A 25,469-nucleotide genomic window follows, 5' to 3' on the forward strand; every position below is an offset into this window, starting at 1 on the left:
TTTACTTATTGAATTTATTTACCGATACGGTTGTACATAGGGTAAATGTGTTTGAAAGTTGTGGTTTCTTTAGTTTTGTTTGTTCCCAAGCAACACTTATTTTAGTGCTGTTGACACCGCCGGGTTGAATGGTACTGCCCAGGTGTCGAAACCATAATGATATCCGTGGGGCAGCTGATGATGGAGGTATGTTGGATTGTTGGTATGGCTGTTTTTGTATATGTGGAATAGTATTTATAACACAACCTTTTCATATATACATATAATCTTCTATCTTTTACTTGTTTCAGTCATTAGACTGCTGCCATGCTGTGGCACGGCCTTGAAAGATTTTAGTCGAATTAACCGACCTCAGTACTTTATTTGTTTTTTAAGCTTGTACTTTTCTAATCTCTTTTGCTGAACCGCTAATTTACAGGGATGTAAACACACCAACGCTTGGTTGTGGAACGGTGATGAGGAACAAACACACACATACACACACGCACACACGCACATACACACACATACGCGCGCACACACACACACACACATACACATACACACACAGGTATGCGATGGGATTTTTTCAGTTTCCATCAACCAAATCCACTCAGAAGGCTTTGGTCAGCCCAAGCCTGTAGTGGAAGACACTTGTCTGCACCCATTGATTTCACCTCTACTATTACACTTGGCAATATAGGCGACTTGTGGACTCGTGTGTGTGTGTGTGCGTGCGTGCGTGCGTGCAAGCGCGCGCGTTCATACGAGGTAGGGGCTAAAAAGTTCCTGGCTTTGGATAAAAGAAAATAGAAGAGGATCAGTTATCTCTTTTACTTTTTTCAGTCATTTGACTGCGGCCATGCTGGAGCACCGCCTTTTAGTCGAGGAAATCGACCCCAGGACTTATTCTTATGTAAGCCTAGTACTTATTCTATCGGTCTCTTTCTGCCGAACCGCTAAGTTACGTGGACGTAAACACACCAGCATCGGTTGTCAAGCGATGGTGGGGGGACAAATACAGACACACAAACACACATACATATATATATATACATATATACGACGGGCATCTTTCAGTTTCCGTCTACCAAATCCACTCATAAGGCTTTGGTCGGCCCGAGGCTATAGTAGAAGACACTTGCCCAAGGTGTCACGCAGTGGGACCGAATCCGGTACCATGTGGTTGGTAAGCAAGCTACTTACCACACAGCTACTCCTGGATTTTATTCAACATATTCCCCTCTCAGATTCACGCACTTATTGCAGCGGTCCTTCAGTTTTTCTAAGCCCAGAAAAAGAACTTAGAAGGCTAGGCCTCCAGACAGGCCTTTCGCGATACCCTTAAAGCCAGGAACTTTTCAGCACCCCTTCGTATGTATGTATGTATGTATGTATGTATACTCTTTACTCTTTTACTCTTTTACTTGTTTCAGTCACTTGACTGCGGCCATGCTGGAGCACCACCTTTAATCGAGTAAATCGACCCCAGGACTTATTCTTTGTAAGCCTAGTATTTATGCCATCGGTCTCTTTTGCCGAACCGCTAAGTTACGGGGACGCAAACACACCACCATCGGTTGTCAAGCGATGTTGGGGGGAGAAACACAGATACATAAACATATGCGCGCACACACACACACACACACACACACACACGCATATATATATATATATATATATATATATATCACACACACATACATATATATGCATATATACGACGGGCTTCTTTCAGTTTCCGTCAACCAAATCCACTCACAAGGCTTTGGTCGTCCCGAGGCTATAGTAGAAGACACTTGCCCAAGGTGCCACGCGGTGGGAGGCACATATTTATGTGTGTGAAAGCGAGTGACCTAATGTTGAGGGTGTTGCACTCACGCTCGCTAAATCGCGGGTTCGGAGGGGCTGCTCGTTGTATTCTTGACCAAAAACATTTCATTTCACGTCGCACTGCGTGTGGGAGTTCGGGAAGCTTAACCGTTTTGCCTTCCCTACCCCGACTGTTCACTCTTGTACATACACACACACACAAACACACGGGCGTGCATATATATATATATATAGATATATATATATATATATATATATATATATATATATATATACATATACACATTCACATACACGTTCACATCGTGCACAAACCCCTTCACACACGTGCGCATACACGAGCGCCCATGCACGCAGACGCACGCACACCCACCCACCCACACACATGCAAGCCTAAAAAGACACGACATGGCAATAATCAAATTCGGGTTCGCTGCCCCTTGAAATCTCCATCGGTAAGTGGTCTTCGACCTAATACTTCTGAGTGAAATGTTGAAGACGGAGACTGTACGGAAACCCATCAAATGAACTGTATCGATTTTGGACTGGTAGACTTAATTTATCACCCAGTTTAAACACAACAACCTGACTCAGGGATACCCTTGGTGAATTTCACTTTGTTGCAAGTATTAAAACCAGCTTTCTAGCCCGGGGTCACATAACTCGATATCTTGATTTGTTACTACTGAAACAATAAATGGATCCTAGCTTCTCATCCCCTCTTCTTCAACCAGTCATGGACGCCCTACAAAAAGTCATGAGCGCTGTTCTTTCCCTGCTAACTAAATCATACAAAGGTGCTCGTACTTATACATATTCATTTTTGCATGGTGGTATATAATTGAGGGACGGATTAAATCTACTCTTCAACGGTAGAAACAGTCCAGTTGCCGTATTCTTTTAATCTCACTTCCAAGATTACATCCATGGAATTCAAGAACAAGAGACCCTCACCAAATACCAACAGCATAAAATGCTGAAAACATTGACAGACAACAAATGTTGGCTGTGCAAGACCAAGACTAAAAACATTATCTTCCCATGAGGTATGATGCGCTGGAACAGGATAACAAAAAAGAAAATACCTCCAGACGAAGTTGAGTATGTTGAGACCGATGAGTCCAAAAGAATATTGGTGGAGCTTAAAAATTAGAACAGCCACCAAGTTAAAACACAACCGGCCAGATATTGTTCTGTGAGAGCACAAATGAAAGATATGTCCTGCATTATAAATCAGTTGCGTTCTGGACACCAAAGTGATTAGAAAAATAAAAGAGAAAGAAAACATCTATGAACCATTGATAAGGAGTTTGCAAATCCAGTACCCAAGGTACACTTTCAGCTTCATATTTATTATCATTGGCGCAACAGGATACATACCAATCTGTCAGGAGCAAAGTATGGTTGAATTTGGGTTCTTGGGGGTGAGCACTCAAATCCTTTCATACACTAGAAATGATCACAATATCTGGGACTAAAATATCTGTAAGATTTTCTTAGGATTTAAAGCGTAGTGACGTCATTTGGCACCAAGGTACAGTCGCCATTACTGCGTTTTTCATCTACGCATGCGCAGGGAATAGTTCCAGAAGGAACACAGGAAGAGTCCCATGCGCATGCGTGGAATTCAACATCTAAACGTTCCCGCTCAATTCATTCTTTTTCTCGGTCGGCCGGCCATGAGCATGGTCATGTCAAGCAGTGTCTCCAACATTCCAACTCTGGAGACAGTCTCTTTCCAACATTCCAACTCTGGAGCTAGACAAATAACCTCTCAACATCATTGACGGCGTCTCAGCAACCAAAGGGCGAAGTGCTGCCTATTTCCACTGTAAATAAATATTGTTGTGTTGATAGTTCGGAGTTCTGCGTTCCATTATTATTTAGAATTTAATATAGGAAAGCAGGTGTACACCTAATGGTGTATAACCACTTACCTATAAAAGGATGATGAACAAGACAAAATGCTTTCCTTCACAACCTTGCTACCAAATTGGTGGCCGGTCGAAATTTATTCTAAATTCAAAAGAGAATGTGAACATACACACACATGTCGATCGAGTAAAGAAGACTTGTTTTGGAGGATGCTGTTTAAGCTGTATTAAAACCATGAAAAACCATCAGAGATTGTGGCGATTCTTGTGTGTTATTCAAAACTAGAAAGAGAGTGAGGGGTAATATTGTTTTATAGAAAAACAGTATAGTTGTGCTGTTGAAATCGACTAAATAGTTACATCCCACTTGGATGATGCTTACGATCTCTCAATTCATAGAGGCAATGCATGTTTGGTGTGAGGTTGCAAGTGGATGAAGCATGTGTATGCGAATGGATTGAGGAAAGAGAGGAAAATGTTGTTATTTAGCTCCAGGGTCAACCTAAGTAAGCAAGCCTATGATCTAAGACATTCTAGCAACGACCTAAGCATGTGGTATTTACAGTAAGCAATGCATTGCCTTATACAACGGTAGTACGACTTCAGGAAAATTTGGTTAATGTTTCTAACAGGTCTAGAGACCACATAGACGCTTTCCTTGTACCATGGACACGTTTATCTCAACTTATGGTACGTGATTAACACTAAGCATTAGCTTCTTTTAACTTAACTCACTTATCCCCTACTCCTTAAAAAAACTTATCGCTAATGCCTCTGCCTTTTTATAGTAACTAGACAATACAAAAATAGAAAAATTCAAAGTTATCTTCAGCGACCTAACATTAATTTCGGTGAGGGTTTATCGTACCCAGATAGAAGGTTTGGACAGTAAATTTGCATTGTGTTAATTTTTTTTCTTTCACGCGAGATCTCTTCTTACACAGCAGGGATTCTTTGCTGTCGGTGACTGTGTAATCACAGTTAATTTTGGAAACGGAAGCTATGTCCGCTCTAAGCGAACAGACTGGCTAATTGACAAGTCTAATTGGTAGTAGTAAGTTAAGTAAATAGACAAACTAAAGCGTTACCGACGATGATGATGCGAAAGGAGAGATGAGGAACTGAGATGAGAAAGACGTGACTATAGTGACGACAAACAAAATCGATCAAAAGAAAAAGAACCCAATAAGGAAGTCTCTACACTGTCACTCAATCCGCAAAACAATAAGTCAAATTTCCCTCAAATCACATACTTTGCTATCTTACAAAGAAAAAAAAAGAGACATTTTAGGCAATCAAAGTAACAATAAAGTTGGTGTTACTATAAATGATATAGTTAAGCCAAGAAATTAAATTGATTAAAATTACATCCTCAGTGATGAGGACAATAATTATACAAAAGATAAATTATAATAAAATGAACAAGGAAGACAACCCTCAAATTTTAATTAATTAAAATTAATTACAAACGGGATGTAGCGGGAATGAAGTCTGACCTTTAGCATTATGGTAAAGTTTCTGGATATGTTTCAGTTTTATTGGTAGATTATATATCAATTAGATAACGGTTTGTCTTACTACATCACATCAAGTATATTAGTGCTTATTTTATTAAATTTTTGTGCAGTATGTACCTTAGGTTCCCCACCCCCAGTCGTTCTTTTAAGATATAACACAACTCTGTTCATCCACAAAAATGCTATATACTTCTCTCATCATTATAAAGTCTGCAATAAAGGTTAGACCCTGCTTTGTTGATGAGGTTTAATAAGACTGAAATAAAACCTAGTGTTGTTACCATACTATTATTAAACTTACTCCTCAAGGGCAGTCTATATAAAATCAATTCTAATTGATTGGAATTTTATTGTAATCTCTAATCTTTTTCTACAGCTTTTTGACCAAAATTACTTATATAGAAAGGGATTGTTTACATTATTAATGATGCAATTTTAATTACATCACTAATGATGAAATAGCTTGGTTTTCTACTTTAAGCAAATTAAGGTTTCCCGGTATTTTCCCATGTTATTCTCTTTATTAAATAGTGTAGACCTAGAAAACTATATCATGGGCTTAACAGATATGATAGTTACAGTTAAAAAGCCTTTGAATACAGGTTTTCTAAATCACAGTTTACCTGGGCAACAGCAAAACTCAAAGAGAAAATACAATTTTATCAAAGTACTAAGGGACGAAAGATAACCAGCGAGGGAAGTGTTGCAAATTGATCAGATTGAATGAAATGATTCTGGTGTAGCTGAAAAATTCTTTTATAGTCAACCGATCTACTGAAATAAGAACTTACTAACTGGTTGTTATTTGTCTGTTTTTGTATTTTCCTTTTTATTACTATTTAGGCGGAAATTAGATTTATATTTTGATTTCTCTTTGTTTTGTATTAGCAAAATCAATATTAGGAAGAGAATTGGCATAGAGCGCAAGGTATTTAGCTACGTACATTTTGAGTTAAGATACCGCCAAGGTTAGCTATATCTTTCATCCTTCTGATCTCTATAAAAAGAATCTCAGCTGAATTCTGGTTTGATCTTATCGACTCTACCTTACCCACAAATTTAATAGTGAAGTTGTTAGCTTTATATTTAATGCAATGAAACATAATCAGTCATAATAAATGCTGTTGTGTATTACCATATAGAGACAAAAATACACACACGTATACATACATACATACAGGCAGACAGACATACATACAGACATACATACATACAGACAGACTGACTGACAGATGGACATGTATGTATGTATGTATGTATGTATGTATAGTTTAATACACCCACTGTTGAGACTCTTCATGAAAGAATGACAAAGAAAACGGTGATCAAACTTTTGTATTTATTCAGACTTAGAACAAAAACAAGTGGATAACAAGAAGGGAACAACGAGAAGAGCATTGCATAGTTATCGTAATGAAACGACAAAAGAATCAAATACAAGGACAGATATCAGAAAGATTGTCACAAAGAATTCAACTATCAATGAAATATTCTTTTCTACTCGAGGCACAAGGCCCGAAATTTCGGAGGTGGGGACCAGTCGATTAGATCAACTATCAATGAAATAATGAACTGAGAAATGTTATACGTCTCTTCAAGATGGTTCAATGCGAGTCAGTATAACATGTAAATACCTGTGTATAAAAATTAACGTAGTTTTGTATTTTAACCTTTCTTTGTTCTCATATCAATACATCTAAGTACGATAAACATCTTTGTTGTCAAATAGAGAGAAGAAAAACTCATTCGCTTGATCAATTCTGGTCAAGAAAAACAGGGGAAACAATATCGAATTTAAATAAATAAAAATAACATGTATTATACGCACCCCAGATTTTAATCTTGATTTTAGTGGGAGAAAAGGTGTATATTATTCATGTTTGGGTCCTGTTAAACCTCTTCAGCAGAGTATACCATCACTTGCCAGACTCTAGATGATTAAGATACAAAGATTTTGAATGAATAAACGTGACAAATTAGTAAAGGCAAAAGTTGGAAGTAAGGGGGGGGGGAGAAGGAGCATTTATTGATATATGCATTTAGTCGGCAAAATATGAAATCAAAGAGTGTTTAGTGGTGGTGGTCGGGGGTGGTATTGAAGAATTAAGCTTTATCTTTCACACCTCGATATCACCTCTTTTAGATTTTCAGCCTTAGCCTATGTGTGATATGGCTGTATCGTTAGTGTTTACATCCGGTTCTCTAGCATATAATGTTTGTTTCACACACACACACACACACACACACACACACACACACACACACACACACACACACACACACACACACTCACACTCACACACATTCAAAGAAAAGCATACACGTACACACTTATAGTCAGATATATACGCATAAGGATGCACCAATATACATGCGCGCGTATACATTCATATTACACATTATATATATATATATATATATATATACAGAAAGCGACAGTATATATTTAAAACAGTGTCTTTATTTAAATCCAAATTTAGTGTCATATCTTCAAAAAGATAATACACGGGTCAAAATATTATGGAAGATAAGAAATAAAATATTGCTTCATTGTTTCGCGTTGTGTCTGTTTGTATTTCTAAGATATTCAGGTGTTGTGCTCTGCAAGTGGGGCAGTGAATTTTTATGATGTTTAAGTATATTTCAAATTTTATTAAAAAAATTAACAGTCCGATTCAGAGAATATATATGAATATTTTGAAGAACCACATGGTTCCAGGTTCATTCCCACTGCGTGGCACCTTGGACAAGTGTCTTCTACTATAGCCTCAGACCGACCAAAGCCTTGTGAGTGGATTTGGTAGACGGAAACTGAAAGAAGCCCGTCGTATATATGTATATATATATATATATATATATATATATATATATATATATATATATATATATATATATATATATATATATGTGTGTGTGTGTGTGTGTGTATGTGTGTTTGTATGTCTGTGTTTGTCCCCCCACCATCGCTTGACAACCGATGGTGGTGTGTTTACGTCCCCGTAACTTAGCGGTTCAGCAAAAGAGACCGATAGAATAAGTATTAGGTTTCCAAAGAATAAGTCCTGGGGTCGACTTGATCGACTAAAGGCGGTGCTCCAGCATAGCCGCGGTCAAATGAATGAAACAAGTAAAAGAGTAAAAGAGAGAGTATATACAAATTTCAACGCGGAACAATGAAAAAATACATAATTCCTTACTTTCTATGGTATTTGAAATCACGTTTCTGAGTTTTTGAAGATAAAGAATTTTAATAAACTATTTCAATCTGAAACAATTACCGCACAATATTCAAAGACGAACCCAATTCCATTTGCTTGATATGCCTATGTAACATAGAGTGAAGCTTACCAGAGAAAGTGCTCGGAAAATGATTGAAACTGAAACAATCTCCAAACAAAATGGAGGCCTTCTTTATAATTTTATTTTCTTTTTGTACCCGTTCACCATCCAGTCTTTAGCAGCTTTAGCATAATCACCAGAACAACAAGACAAAGTCTCACTGAGCTGAGTAGCAGCAAAGCTTCAAATAAACCAACAGTATTTTCTTTTATTATAACATGTACAATAAAGCTCCACTCTACACTGAAAATACTTTATAATATCCGACTAGTAATCAGAGTAGACTGTCGGCTCCACTACGGATTACAACTACGACTCTCAGTCGAGAGATTCTTTAGACAAGTAGTTATAACAGCCAACAAGTAGAAGTATGTTCACCAAAATGAATGACACTTGGTTCCAAATAAAAAGAAATTGAATACAACGATCAATTAACTGGCAACATTTGATTCGGGAAGAATGGCTTTCCTTGATGTTTTTGTTAAAACAGACAAAGTTTTATCAACCTAATTGTGGTATCAGATTTCTTCACTATTGTAGTAATCTCATCTGGAATAGTTACAATTTTGCTTACAGGTGGCAGAACTCCTCATTCTTCTTTTAAACTTACACATAATGACAGCCCTGTGTGCAATACTGGCAAAGGATGTAAATTGGCAGAAGTTCTAAAGCAGGCCAAGCTGAAAGTATGAATCAATTCTCACAGAATTGCATTTGAGACTCTCAACAAATCACTCCTTACCAGATCTCAGCAGTAGCATTAACATGATAGGTGGAGTGACAGTCTTACCCTTTGTTGATATCAAACAAACTCTGGCAGTCAATGTAAATGGTACATGTGCCAATGAGTTAAGAAAATGACCCAAAGAAACTTATAATTAGAGACGAGAATAAAAATATCGTCTTTCTAAAAACCTGAAAGTTGCACTTAAGGGAGATGCTTCAGTAGTCCAGTTTTTAAAAGTTTAATTTTAGTTGGAGGCAATAGTGAACTACCAGACATTACTGGGAGTAGAAATGTCAAGATACCGAAAAAAAAAATGCAAAACAATTATCAATACAGCCCAAGAAAATCTATTGAAAGATTATCCCAATCTCTCACAGGATTTGTAGAAAATATGAATGACTTCCTCAACATATCTTAGCTTCCAAAAACGATATCGTGTAGAATATTAATAGTGCCATCATTCAAAAGGTACCAGATCAAGTAAGTTTACAATGTAATTGACGTTAACAATGGTACCAAAATATCCAACATATTTTATCAATTCTTTCCAGTCCGTTGCTGTCCCACCTCATAATCTGTAAGAGTACCCGTTATTTTACTATGAAATTTGAAAGTACCAAAACTCTATAACTGTACAAGACTAGCGATCAAAATTCTTATGCCCCGCATGATCGAAGTCACCATTATCAGTAGTTGCAGCAAGGAAGATATTTTCATTCCATGCATTCTTCGCATTCCATCAAATATGTTATTTCAATTCAAATGCCTTCATCTTACAATGATTATCTTGTTTTTACGTGACCACCAAGTCTCAGGAACAATCCTTCAAAGTTGTTTGAGTTGAGATGACAAGTCTCTATTTGTCTTTGAGTCAGTCCTATGCAACATGATCACATATTAGGTTAAACAGACATCTTTTCATCAGAACACCAAACCATAGAACAAGAAATGTTATCTTCTCTCAGAATTCATACTGAATAAAACACATTTCTTGTAGAAATATTTTTGACGTATTTTGTGTTACATATTAATTCATAATTATGAGAAAATATAAAATGTAAAACATAATGATAGTATTTTCTAATGGCACAAAATCGAAATTAGCCATAAACTCACTCTCTAAACTTCCACAGAATCCTGGTTAAACATTCAACTTCAGATTTGCTGTAAGTTAAGTTATTTAAAAGTTCAGTAAAAATATTTCTCCATATTCGACACCCGATCAACGATGGGTGGCTCTGCTAGTGTACGTGTGTGTGTGTGTGTCACATTACAAAATTCCTTCCAATGTATTCTGCATACACATATATACACATTTACTCATACTATTTCTTTCTTCCTACAGAACCCCTTCTTTTCTCTTTCTTTCTCCCTAACCTTTTTTCTCTGTTTGCAGTTTTCTGTAGTCACGCATTTCTTTCTCTCTTTCCTTCTCTTACACACTTTTCTTCGTTTTTGATTACCGATTCCACTCTTCCTTTTTTTTTCTTGTATTTTTTCTCTTTATTTATTAATTTTTTTTTTTCACTCTAACCCTACTAATGTAACAATTTTAGAGAATTCATTTAACATTTTAATGAAATATTTTGTGTCGCCAGAAGAATCTTGTCCGTTCTCCCCCCCCCTCTCTCTCTTGCTTTTCGCTTCTTCTCTCAACCGTTCTATTTTTCCCTCTTTCTCTTTTCATTTCACTTTCTCCTTTTTCTCACAGGCATTTCCTCTCCATCTAATTTTGTAATAATTGGCAAATTTCAAATAATTAAATTTCTATTTGTATCTATCTGCTCATGTCTGTCGCTTGTTTGTGTGGGTGTGCACGCGTGCGTGTATGTATGTATATAGGCATATCTATCTATCTATCTATCTATCTATCTATCTATCTATCTATCTATCTATCTATCTATCTATCTGTCTGTCTGTCTGTCTCTCTGTCTCTCTCTCTCTCTCTCTCTCTCTCTCTCTCTCTCTATACATATATATATATATATATATATATATATATATATATATATATATATATACACACACACACACACACACATATCTATCTATATGTATGTATGTATATATACATACATATATATATGTGTGTGTGTGTATGTGTGTGTGTGTATGTATGTATGTATGTATATACATTTATGTATGTATGTATGTATGTATGTATGTATGTATGCATATATATATATATATATATATATATATATATATATATATATATATATATATATCCATACATATGGAACAAAAACACAATAGAGGACATTAAAACATTCGGACAGATAGATGATTCAAAGGCGGACAAGAGAAACAACAATTAGGACAGGCAAAAAAAAAAAAGACCGGTCATTCGTGGCTTTCTTTCTTCGGTCAAGTTCCAGAAGTTACGACCATTTAGGCCAGTTACACTTGAGATGGTTCGATCTGGTTGCCCCCCCAAAAAGTCTAAGCTAAGAACATTAGATCCCTTTGTAAGGAAGCTAGCGAATGTGTACGGCAACAAAGACAAAAAACAAACAAACAAAAAACGGAGAACATGGTACACAATTACGAATACAAACAAGAAATAGCAACAGGTGTCTTTCGACTGAGAACGAATCCAATTGGGCTGGCGTGTATGAAGTGAAATCCTAAAGGCAGGAACATAGGAGATGGACATGCGAGGTGTTGGCGGTCGGCAGTCAGGCCAAGAAAGAAAGATCATGGCTGTCCGGACACCGGTCACGTGGAAGGAGGAGAGATGGGTAGGGAGCAGCGGGATTACAGGATTAGAAAAAAAATCAGAGACAAAGAGAAAGGTACAGGGGAGATAAACGAGTGGGAAATAGTGGGAGTTAAAGAAAGAGAGCGCCAAGAAATGTGAGAGAAGGAGAGCGAGAAGAAGGAAGAAAAATGAGAGGGAGAATAAAAGATAGAGCAAGAGTCGTACAAAATTTAGATACACACCTACTATAAGGTGAGCACAAGGGTGTACATGCGCCTATATATATATATATATATATATATATATATATATATATATATATATATATATATATATGAATAATAACAATAAATGGAGCAAAACGCATATAAATAAAAGTTCCTTTAATTCCTACACATGTTTCACAATATATGTGTGCTATCCTCCAAAGAAGTAAGAGCTGCTGGAATTCCACATATATTCATCTTCAGGGAATCAACATATAAAAGCAAGACAAATGCGAAATGATGAGGTAACTTACCAGCTATAATGTTACATGGTTTTATATGTTGATTCTCTGAAGATGAATATGTGGAATTCCAGCAGCTCTTACGTCTTTGGAGGATAGCACACATATATTTTGAAACATGTGTAGGAATTAAAGGAACTTTTATTTATATGCGTTTTGCTCCATTTATTGTTATTATTCATATCTTCTCAAAATGCATCACTTCAACTTGGTATCTCTACCTATAAAACGGGTGTGATATCCTGTTTTTTCTTGTGTGTAATTTTTGCTACCTAAGGTTTTTCTAAAACTGAGATAATATTAATATATACATAAACTAATATATATATATATATATATATATATATATATATATATATATATATATATATATATATATATATATATATATATATATATATATATATATATATATATATAAATGGAACAAAAACAGAATAGAGGACATTCAGACAGATAGACGATACAAAGGCGGACACTATCTATCTATCTATCTATCTATCTATCTACCTACCTACCTATCTATCCATCTCTCCATCTCTCTCTCTCTCTCTCTCTCTCTCTCTCTCTCTATATATATATATATATATATATATATATATATATATATATATATATATATATATATATATATATATATAAAGTCAAAATAAGCAACAAGGATATCCAAAGTTAATGCAGTACGATCGTTTCATGCGACTCAAGCATATAAAATCATATTAAAATATGTACAGTAAATGTTAAGATATACACCATAAAGTAGTGTAGCTTAGTGAACGAAATCATGAAATCAGCTGCATTGTCGTATTTATCAGTCTTTCGGAGCTCATATTGCACTGTAGTTCCAATATCTACCGTTAGACGTCGTTGTCACTCGACTTTGCCTTTCATCCTTTCGGGGTCGATAAATTAAGTACCAGTTACGCACTGGGTCGATGTAATCGACTTAATCCCTTTGTCTGTCTTTGTTTGTCCCCTCTATGTTTAGCCCCGTGTGGGCAATAAAGAAATAAGAAACGTTAGCACACCGGGCGAAATGCTTAGCGGTATTTCGTCTGTCTTTACGTTCTGAGTTCAAAATCCGCTGAGGTCGACTTTGCCTTTCATCCTTTCGAGGTTTATAAAATAAGTACCAGTTGTGTACTGGGGTCGATCTAATCGACTGGCCTCCTCCCCCAAAATTTCAGGCCTTCTGCCTAGAATAGAAAAGAATAACAAGGAAACAGAAATCACGTGATTAGCTTCTTTAACTTACAGTTGTTTCTGCTTTAAGAAGCAGTGCTCTCAAAGCTGAGTTTTTGCACCACATCCGATAGCTTCGATGAAGCCATTAAAATGATTTAGTTTTAATGCACTGCTTCCAGTAGCAGAAACAGCTGTAAGCTAATGAAGTTGATTACGTGATTCCTGTTTTCTTAACATTCGTTAACATCGTTAATGTGTGTGTGTGTGTGTGTGTATGTGTGTGTGTGTGTTGCGCACGTGTGTCTATGTCTATGTATGCATATACATATACACTTATACGTATGTATACACGCGCACAGACATGCGCGCGCGCACACAAAAATAATGAGTAGCAATTATCCACCTCTACCACAAGCCAACCCGGGTCCAATCATTTACAAAAAAAAAAATGAAGCAAATGACGTCATTAGCAAAACCTAAGCGATGTCCGTTCCGCACAGCATGAGCTTCCGAAATCACATTATTTGCTATTTACAATTTCACAGTTTTCCATGCCTTCACAAAGGAATCCTGATCTGAGCGTTATCTTTCTTCCTGTTAATCCCTTTTCTGATGGTACTTACTCTGTCTGGATTGAAGAGTATGTTGACAATTAGGGAATGATCAAACATTGTAAGATTCTCTTAAGATAACAATCGCAACTCAGATACCAAACACGCGCAAACTTCATTGTATAGACATACAGACACAGACATAAGCACACACACATATAAGCACACACACACACACACACACATGCACATACACACAAGTATATAGATATACGTATATTACACGTTTACGTGAAGACACATATATATATACATATATATAGATATATGCATATATACACATATATATACATATATATATATACATATATATATATATATATATATATACATACACACACACATATATACATATATATATACATACACACACACATATATATATACATATATATATTCACGCACACACACACACATACATGCGCACACACATACACACCCAGATGTATATATATTCAGAAGGTGCTGTCTCCCTTTCTTTTATTAAAGAACAACGTCCTTCGCAGGTTTCACTTCTCGCCCTAACCGTATCGTAACCTGGACTTACAAGTCTTAAAAACGATCATAATCATTCTTCAAATTCTAAGCAATGACAACTTTTCTTAACAGAGATCCCACTTTTCAGTAACATAATTTTATTTTCTTCTTTATTACCTCTGATTTGATTCTCAAGTCAATACATTCGATCTATTGAAAATAATCAAAAAGAAACAAGATTCATATAACAGAGCTGCATTCCCTTCAGGAACTTTTGAGTTGCTACAAAGCTATAATTTCATGATAAAAGACAGTTCTGTCAATACCACTGACAATTAATTTTTGTACTATTCAATTGCAAGTTATACTGTCAGCAGCGATTACGAATCTTTCAGTTACTCAATATTCTGGTTGAATTCTCAGAATTTATAGCGTCTTTGTTGAAAATGTGCTGTTCATTAATTCTATTTCAATTGATATTATTAGCTCTCTGGTCCACTTTGTCGTCTGCTTCGCCAGTGGCGGCAGTAAACCACCGAATGATAAAAAGTTTAAAGAATATAACCACACTATCCAATACCGACCATTTAAATGTAGACGCGATTCTTTATCAACTCCAGCGTAATGGACACTACAAAGACCAGAATATGCTGTGGACTCCATCAAAAAAATTCATGATTGATTTATTCAAAGATTTAAGAAGAGAAGAAAGCCTTCAGAATAGTTCTGGACAACTAAGAAAATCGAAGATTCGTCCATCTGATACAGTGCGAAGCTATTCAGCCAAAGGTAAGCAATCAGCTACATCTCTATCACTGAAAATATTAGGGTATTTCTTTAAAGTAAATCTAGATTAGTTACAGAGGAGTGTGATGTTGTGAGGCTTACATATTTCCGAATATATAAAACGAATTGTGGAATTGGCTCGATAGTTTATCTGATAAATTGACATTTTTTAATATTTCTCTATAACGAGTGGGATCGGTTATGACCGTGAGATAGGTCTCGTTTGGCCTCGGGTCACTTCTGAATCAAGCAGACGTGATCAAAGGCGTTTCAGACGTGACTATCTTATTGTTATTTCAGCCACAGCATGTATACGACTAAGACAACGAATAAGCATAGTCGTGAGAGCGTCGGATAGAATACCTTGCAGTGTACATGGCTCTCTGTGCCTTAATTTCAGATCTTGCCATGGTCATCTTTGCTCCTTCATGTTTTAGGGGTCGATGAATAAAGTGCAAGTCCTGTGCCGAGGTGGATTTTACTTTCTCTTTCTCTGTTTCTCCTTGATTTCACCTGTAATTCAAAGGTCCAACCTAGTCACGTTATGCCACGCTGATTCAGCCTGAGAATTACATTAAGACTACACAAAAAAACTAAATGCTGTTCGTCGAGACCGACGAAGAATCTGCCGTATTAAATGTTTCGTAATTTTTTTAAAGTCAGTAGGGTGTAACTAGAGAGAGAAGTGATTACTATTTTTAGATCGTTGAGCGATCACATAGACGTTCCCTCACAGTCTCACTGTCTCTTAGATTTTGTACCAATGACATATTTCAGTCAAACGTTTCTTTGTCTTCGCCTTATTTTTGTAATTCTGTTCACTATTTCAGTTGTAGACAATACACGTATTAACTTAAACCTCACAAATCTGATCTTTCATTTTATGGGGATCTTTTCGTTGTGGTTTTCTGTATAAAAGGAAGTTATATACCAATAGTTATACCTTTCCACGCTACATCCTAACTGTTTAAATCCACGTCTAAACACGAAATCCAACGATTACAGTGTTAGTTCCAAATATCCAATCACAAAAGGATTTCCTTCCTAAAATTTGATCCCAGGGAGATGTATTTTCGTACATACAAATGCTGAATTTGTGAGAAATATCATCATACATACATACATACATACATACATACATACATACATACATACATACATACATACATACAGGCATGCATGCATGCATTCATTATGGTTGCAAATCGATTTCAAGCAATGCCCTCGCTTGGTTATTCAGCTACGATGGCACCTCTTGCAGCAGGTGTTCAGAGAACTTACCAATCACGCTGATACATGCTTTAATTCCATTATGGAATTTTTCATAGAGTTGCTTTCCTTTATTCAGTTACGGATAGCCATAATTTGCAACACACAATAGAAATGTTAAAAATCAAGCGACGCCTATGACTGAGACTTTTTTTTAATGAAGGAAGGCTTAACTGACTCTCTAAACAATGCATGCATTTGCACAGACAGAAGAACTGGTCTACATCATTGGATACAAACGAAATCTCAAGTGTTACATCAGATTTTACCTTCTTGAGAGATATCTAAACAGAGACTAGGGGTTTCTCACTCCCACATACATAAATACATACATACATACATACATACATACATAAAGACAGACAGACAGACAGACGCGTACACGTACACACATGCATGAATGAGTTGTCACTTTTGTTAGATATAACGTTGGCAAATGCGATATTTCTCATAAGTAACGGTGACTAATGAATATTGAAAACAGGTCAGTCAAATTGCCAAATTTAACAAAATTAAAATAGTTTTAAAACTTTTAAAAATTTATCCAGTACCATGGCGATGAAAGAAAAATCATAGAGATGCAAACTACTATTCGTCTTCTCGTTAATGAAGAGGAGAGATTTCGCCAACATTTTTGTGGTAGCCTAGTATTCGTCAGCTTAGATAGATACTATTGTCTATCTATGGAAGTAAGACGGTGAGCTGGCAGAATCGTTAGCACGCCGAGCGAAATGCTTAGCAGTATTTCGTCTGCCGCTATGTCCTAAGTTCAAATTCTGCCGAGGTCGACTTTACCTTTCAACCTTTCTTGGTCGATAAAATAAGTACCAGTTGAGCACTGGAGTCGATCTAATCGACTTTTCACCTTCCCTAAAATTGCTGGCCTTGTGCCAAAATTTGAAACCAATATTCATAAATTGTTTATAGACACAAAAACAAAATATTATTCGTTGTTTATCACATGGAAATCTGGATCTTAAGAATTGAGACTAACCTATCATTTTAACTGTTGAACTTCGCGTACATATATCCAGTGTGAACCGTACACACACATACATTATGCGCGCGCACGTACACACACACATAAACACGTTATATATATAGAAGTGGAGACAGACAGGTAGATATAAATATAATTTTTTTTTAATTATGAGAATTTTTCTATGTAAGGAATCCTTTATATATAGTATCCCATTATCCCAAGTTTGAAAGTGTTTCGTTAAGGAAACAAGTGGCGTCCGCCAAATTAGAAAGATCCTCTACTTGTAGTAATATCTTGTCAATTGATGTATTTATTACAATAGTTAATCTACTAGCTAAAACTTCGTCTCTCTTTTCACAGTTCCTCAATTGAAGTACAATAAACATGGATGTCCGAAACTAATCTATGTGTTTGATATACCAAAGTTACCAATACATGAACAAACCAATACGGTTGAATTTCGAGTTTTTTACCCGTCTTCTACGACAACGTCTGCTTTGCCTCGTTTATCTTGCCGGCCAAACAATCGATACAGACATTGGACTGTAGTGGTGAAACAAAATGGGATAAGACTACATAAGAGCACTCAACGATACAGACTAGTGAGAGATAATGTTTATGAAGTATTCAATATAACTAAAGCAGTAAATTTTTGGATAAACTCAAAGCACGGTAATATTAGTATTGTGGTTAGGGAACGACTTCGAGGTGAAAAAGATGATTTACGTGATAATGATGATGATATAAGTATGGCACAGCAGAAGCACAATGTAAGGCCAGGAGAAGGTCTTTTGGTCCTTTATTCAGGAAATAGTCATTTTTTCCAAGACATCTACCAACGTTTTACTGCCGAATCGCAACAAGTGAGTAGGCAACGGCAACGCAGACATTCGTCGCAGTCGAAATCAAAGCGCAGGCGACAAAAACGGAAAAGGAAGAAGAAAGTAAAACAAGAAGTACTAAATAAAGATCTTCCATGTGGTTTATATGACTATTACATTGACTTCAATGTTATTGGATGGGGAGAGTGGATTGTCTTTCCCAAACGTTTCAATGCTCATCTGTGTTCTGGTAACTGTCCTTCTCCTATAACAATGGATCTTAATCCCACCAATCACGCTATGTTACGCAGTTTGATGAAATTAAAACAACCAGACGTGACTCCTTTGCCTTGCTGTGTACCAACAAAACTGAAACCCATTAGCCTACTGTATTTGGAACCAGAGGAAATTGTACTTCGACAGCATGCTGATGTTGTTGCGGAAGAATGTGGTTGTCGTTAAAGAAGAAAAATAATAAACAATGAAGGTGGTGATGGTAACGGTGATTGTAATGACTCTTATTTTATGCAGACATTAGATATCATATCTAAAGATATGAAAGAGTAAGAATTTATATTCATATATTTCTATTTAAAAATAATTTGTTTTTTGAAATTTCTATTTTTAAAAAATGCATACAATAGAGATTTGGTGCATAAAATCCAAAGAGACATCAAGCAAAATCTGATGGTATAACCTTATGAGATTCTCTTTAACCTCAACGAATATCAAGTAAAAATAAAGCATACAATTCCTAAATTGTTGTTGCTGTGGTTCTTGTTTGATAAAATGTTTATTTAAAGCCAGAAATTTTATGCAATACATGAAAAATATTTCAAGAAATCCGAATGATATGGAATATTTTTCGTTGAAATCATTTATAAATTTTCAAAAATTCCTAAAGAAAAACGTTCTCTACTACGTATAAATTGGCCATAATAGTTTGTAGCTTAAGTACAAAGCCTAAAACTTGAAAGAAAGAGCTGGTAGATAGCATGGAACTCTAGCGCTTAACTGGCAGTTTATTTTATCGAACCCGGGAAGATGAAATCGAAGTTAACGTATGAATTCATTATGTTAAAAGCTGGGAGAAATACCAGATGGCACTTTTCCGATGCTTTGATGATTTTGCTAGCTCAACGATTAACCATAGATAACGAGATATACATACATTAAAAAAAAAGAAAAGAAAAGCCAACATTTGATTTAGTAATCCTTAGCTTTGAGAAAATTCAGAAGATTTACATTATTTAAATTCTTACAGAAAACGCTTAAATTATAATTTAATTATCTGTCACTACCAGATCTTGTGGTAGATTTTTCCATATTGGAATTATTCTATTTATAAGAGAGTATTTATGCAGAAGTAGCTGTGTGTAAAGAAACTTGCTTTCCAACTACATAGGTCCGGGTTCAGTCCTACTGCGTGGTACCTTGGGTGTTGTAGACGGAAACTGAAAGACGTTCGTCGTGTATGTATATATATAGATATATATAGTAATAATATTAGGGAATAAAAATTTATTCCAACCTTACAGGCAAAAATCGGTATAATATTACACCGGGTTTCGTAATATATAATATATATGTATATAACTAATTTAGAGATGAACCACCACTCCACAACTCAGTCAATTCAGAACCCGTCCAAATCCATGCTGTGACGCATATACCAAATCAATATTTATCTAAGATTTTAATCTAAAATTTTAAATTTAAATAATATATCATATAAATATATCATATAAAGAAACATTCATCATAAAAATATTAATTTAAAAATCAAAATTATAAATTGGACAGTAAAAATTAATACAATAATATAAAGTATAAAAGTATAAAAGTCAGTGCTAGTACATAGACTACGCGCATTTCATGGCTGAAATAGGACTATATAAAATCATAAGCAAATTCTATCCAAGTTCATTAGAACGGGGAAATGATTTTATTCCCAAAATCAGTCACTCTTCAGGTCAAATCCCTAAGAAAATACCTAAAAACATTCAAGGAATAAACATAAACATGAGAAATAAAAATATATATAAAGAGACAAAATCTGTAAACTAATCCCTACATAAACGGTATTAATATAATTATTAAGAGTTACAATCTAAAAATATTGAAAAAGAGTATAATAGTGAACAAGGTTAAAACATTATGGAAGAAATAAATAATAGTAAAAAAAAGTGTTAGTGTATAAATTTAATAAAAGCTTGTTGTACCTACTCAATGTATTTTTTAAAACAGTAAAGACTCTAGATCTTTGTGACATACTTAAGTTGAGAAAAGGCAATTTTTAAACATTTTCAACATAAAAATTGTCTTGTGATTGAATAGTCTTAAAGATCAGCGTATCTTTTGAAAACCTTTAGCACACACTCTAATGACAAATTTAAATCATGAGTTGCAAGAATTCCCAGTTTAGGTATATTGGAAACTTTAGGAATGTCGGTTCCATTTAAAAAGTATTTAATACTATAATTTTCTCATTCAAGATGTAAAACATTTAAGAATACCAAAGACAAGTTCACCTTTTGAACTTATAAGAATATTCGCTGGAGATCAAAAATTAGATTTATATAGGCTGTATTTTTATTAACAGAGTAGAATTTTGCCTCATCATCATACAATTATAAATTAGAAAAAACTTTGCTTATCATTTATATAAATTTTAAAAAATACTGACCTAAGAAGGCTGCCTTATGGATTCCAGTTGAGAGTGGAACGAAAGTAACGAAGCAATCTTCAATACAAACATAATTTTCTATTTTCGAAATAGTCTTTGAAACATGATATACGTTTACCTTTAATTCCTAACAGTTTAATACTCGTTTATTACTGTTCTTTTTTTTTTAATATTTTAACTCATGGCCATTGTCCGGAAATCTTTCGTCACACATCTGTGACCTCTTCAGCGACACTTTTCATTTTCGTGTGTGCTCTTGCTCCACTTACTCCATTCTGTTCATAACGGAGTTCTGCATTCTGTTCTGTTCAGAACAGAATAGAGTAAGTAGAGCAAGCGCACACACGAAAACGAGAAGTGTCGCAGAAGAGGTCACAGATGTGTGACGAAAGATTTCCGGACAATGAACATGAGTTACAATAAAAAAAAAAAGAACAGTAATAAACGAGTGAAGAACAAATATATGGTGCGTGTGTTTATTTGGCAAAAAAAAAAAAAATGACCGTCCCGAAATACAATATCTGTTTCAATACACGATTTCACATCAGGAATCTTGCAACACAAATTGATAAACGCAAGTTTAATACTCATGTCACCGTATTTCTATGGAAATATATTGCCTCTGTTTCAGTTGATTTTGAAAATAATGCAGCATTTAGTAAAGTAACTTTATTATTATTAAGTTGGTGTTTGAAACAGATTAACATGAAATTCTGATGGAAGATTTTAATTTAGATGGCTTTAAAACTGAAATTTTGTCATATAGCTTACCGATAATTTCAAGCTGGTTAAATCAGTTTTGGTGGAATATGTTGTCAAAGGATTTTAGTATATCTAAATAAATAACAGCTTTGAAATCCTGGCCGATTAAAACAGTCCGTTCACTAAAACATTATAGAAATTGTAATACTATAGTTTTTTTTTACTCATAAAGTCATGCTAACATTCAGAAATTAATGTGTTTGTATTAAAATATTCAGTCAATTTTTTCTTGTATGATAGATTCCATTACTTTACTAGTTGGAATAGAATGGTAATTTTCAGTTTAATCTGATGAGTCTGGGGTGTGTGAGTGTGTGCGCGCGCATTTGTTTGAGTTTGTGTGCGTGTTTGTATGTGTATGTATTCGTGCGTGTGTGTATATATATGTATGCGTGCGTGCGTGTGTGTATGCGTGCGTGCGTGTGTGTATGCGTGCGTGCATGTGTGCGCGAAAGTGTGTGTGCGTGTGTGTGTGCGTATGTGCGTGCGTGCGTGCATGTGTGCGCGAAAGTGAGTTTGTGTGTGTGTGTGTGCGTATGTGCGTGCGTGCATGTGTGCGCGGAAGTGAGTGTGTGTGTGCATGTGTGTGTGTGTGTGTGTGTGTGTGTGTGTGTGTAATTCGGGGTGACTTTTGAAATCTCCCATATGCCAGATATTTTACCTGTTTGAAGAAATTATTCCGAACACGTTTCATAATGGTTCGGCGATATAATATACGCAATATTTCTTCAAAATGGTTGAGGAATATCACCAATTTCTATTGCAAATTTAGAATACAATTCTAGAATACGTTCGTATTCAGTATCGCTAAGAAGGAAAACGCCACTTACAATTGCATTTACATCATTAGCACCATTCAATTTCTCTACTTGAAATAAAAACAGGAGCATATATATGTGTGTGTACGTAATTATATGTGTGTATGTGTATATATGTATGTATATATCTATATTCTTTTATTATTTTACTTGTTTCAGTCATTTGACTGCGATCATGCTGGAGCACCACTTTTAGTCGAATAAATCGACCCCAAGACTTATTTTGAGTAAGCCTAGTACTTAGTCTTTTTTGCCGAACCGCTAATTTACGGGGACGTAAACACACCAACATCGGTGAGCGGACAAGCACAGACGCACAAACACGTACAGATATGTGCGTACGTGTGTGTATGTGTGTGTGTGTAGTGGATCTTGCAGGCATGAAGTGGATTCGATCTACCATAGCCAAATTTAAATTAACACTTCAACAGAACTTTTCTCACGGTGGAACAATAGTTTTTCTGTGACAGCAGTTTTACATTTGCCAGATTGCCTTAGCTAGGCCGAAATAATGTCTTCACCACTTGACCTTTCTAACCTCTTCTACTTCACTAAAAGCTAGAATTAAGATAATAAGACCACCAACTAAATCCATTGTTCTCAACGATATGTCTATCCTTATGGATAGTTATAAAAGCAAGAACCCCCCAGCAAAAATGAGTTAGTCGGCTCGTGACAACTCAATCAGTTAGTTAATGAATGACAACTCGAGTCAGAGACAGCTACCATCAGTTAGGGAGCGGAACACTAGAATCATGATCACAAGTAAGTCAGCTACTAAAGACAATGGTCAAATGGAGAAATGAAATTTACTGTCAGCAGCTATGAGACCCAACTTCCTACACTCTCTCACTTTCACTAACTCACTTTGTTTTCTCTGCACCTTACCATATGGCTTACTACTACAATAAAAACACACAGGCCGAAATTAATTTTTTACTTCGCACACTCTTGGATTTCATCACCTGTCCGTCGAGGCAAGGTATTGTATAATGTAACGGTAAATAAATATTTTTTTTACAATTTCAATCACTGTTCTTTCATCTTTACATAATGGCAATCAACGAAGAACCAACACTTTACAAACAAATTACATTCCATCCTGCTGTGTATCAACTATCGTTTTTCATATTATTGTTTACTAAGTAACCCAAGTGTTACATATGTAGTGACACCTTATAGCAGACGACTGTTATATGTTCAACGTCCGGAGTTTTATCCACGCATGCGCAGGGACTAGTTCCGGAAGGAATACAGGAAGAGTCTCATGCGCATGCGTAGAGTTCGACACCTTTTCTCAGTCTCTTCGTTGACTGATCTCCGTCGAGCCAAGACGTCCAACAGAGCTCTCTCACATGTCAGCACCAGAGCTTCACAAATAACCACGGAAATCATTCAGGAGGCGTCTCAGTAACCGAGGGCGACGAGCTACCGAATTCCCTCCAAGCGTGAACTGAATTCCACTGTAAATAAATATTGTTATGTTGTTCAGAATCTGCGTTCTGTTGTTTCTTCTAGAAATTTAATGTACGGAAGCGGTGTACACCTAATGGTGTATAACCACTTTCCTACACATATATATATATACGGCAGCTTCTTTCAGTTTCCGTCTATCAATTCCACTCACATGGCTTTGATCGGCCCAAGGCTATAGTAGAAGGCACTTGCCCAAGGTGCCACCCAGTGGGACTGAGCCCAGAACCATGTGGTTTGGGAAGCAAGCAAGCTTCTTACCACACAGCCACTCCTGTGCCTATAATCCTGAAACCTGAAAGTCTTCTCAACGAATTCACTAAAACTTCATTGATGGAAGCCAAACAAGATTTTCTTTTTTCATTTAGATCTTAGATGTTGATTTGCTGTGCTTTAATAAACAGTTTCAAAATTTGTCTGTGATTGCAAAAACATCTTTTCATTTAGGCAGTGATTCTGAATGGTTGAGTCGTGTCCTGGAGATTAAAGGAAATAGCAAATCACTGATACTCTTTGCATGGAAACTTTAAAACAAAAAATACGCTTTAAAGTTTAAAAATTCAGAGATAATATAAAAAATCTTTTGCTTATTTAATATTCTTTTCTACTCTAGGCACAAGGCCCGAAATTTTGGGAGAGGGGCCAGTCGATTAGATCGACCCTAGTACGCAATTGGTACTTAATTTATCGACCCCGAAAGGATGAATGGCAAAGTCGACCTCGGCGAAATTTGAAGTCAGAACGTAAAGACAAACGAAATACCGCCAAGCTTTTGGCCCGACGTGCTAACATTTCTGCCAGCTCGCCGCCTTATTGCTTACTTAATATTATTTTTGCCTTTCATCCTTTTGGGGTCGATAAATTAAGTACCAGTTGCGTACTGTAGTCGATCTAATTGACTGTCCACCACCACTCCCGCCACAAAAAAAATTTCAGGCCTTGTGCCTACAGCAGAAAAGAATATTATTTATCATATTTTTAAGGCGGCGAACTGGCAGAATCGTTAACATGCCGGGCAAAAGGCATAGCGGTATTTGGCCCGTCGCTACGTTCTGAGCTCAAATTCCGTCGATGTCGACTTTGCCTTTCATCCTTTCGGAGTCGATAAATTAAGTACCAGT

General features: G+C 35.9%; 1 protein-coding gene across 1 annotated transcript in view; it reads left to right on the plus strand.

Annotated features, from left to right (window-relative positions):
* LOC106882805 (bone morphogenetic protein 2) overlaps nucleotides 1-19,320 on the plus strand; it is a 31,560-nt gene extending 12,240 nt beyond the window's left edge. The window contains exons 2-3 of the mRNA XM_089350498.1: nucleotides 15,238-15,540; nucleotides 18,149-19,320. Coding sequence (XP_089206624.1) covers nucleotides 15,291-15,540; nucleotides 18,149-19,071 — 1,173 coding nt within the window. The 5' untranslated portion in view covers nucleotides 15,238-15,290 and the 3' untranslated portion in view covers nucleotides 19,072-19,320. The remainder of the gene's footprint in view (nucleotides 1-15,237; nucleotides 15,541-18,148) is intronic.
* Nucleotides 19,321-25,469: the final 6,149 nt, after the last annotated feature.

Source organism: Octopus bimaculoides, chromosome 4 (assembly GCF_046866305.1).
Source record: "Octopus bimaculoides isolate indiv1 chromosome 4, ASM4686630v1, whole genome shotgun sequence".
Lineage (NCBI taxonomy): Eukaryota > Metazoa > Mollusca > Cephalopoda > Octopoda > Octopodidae > Octopus > Octopus bimaculoides.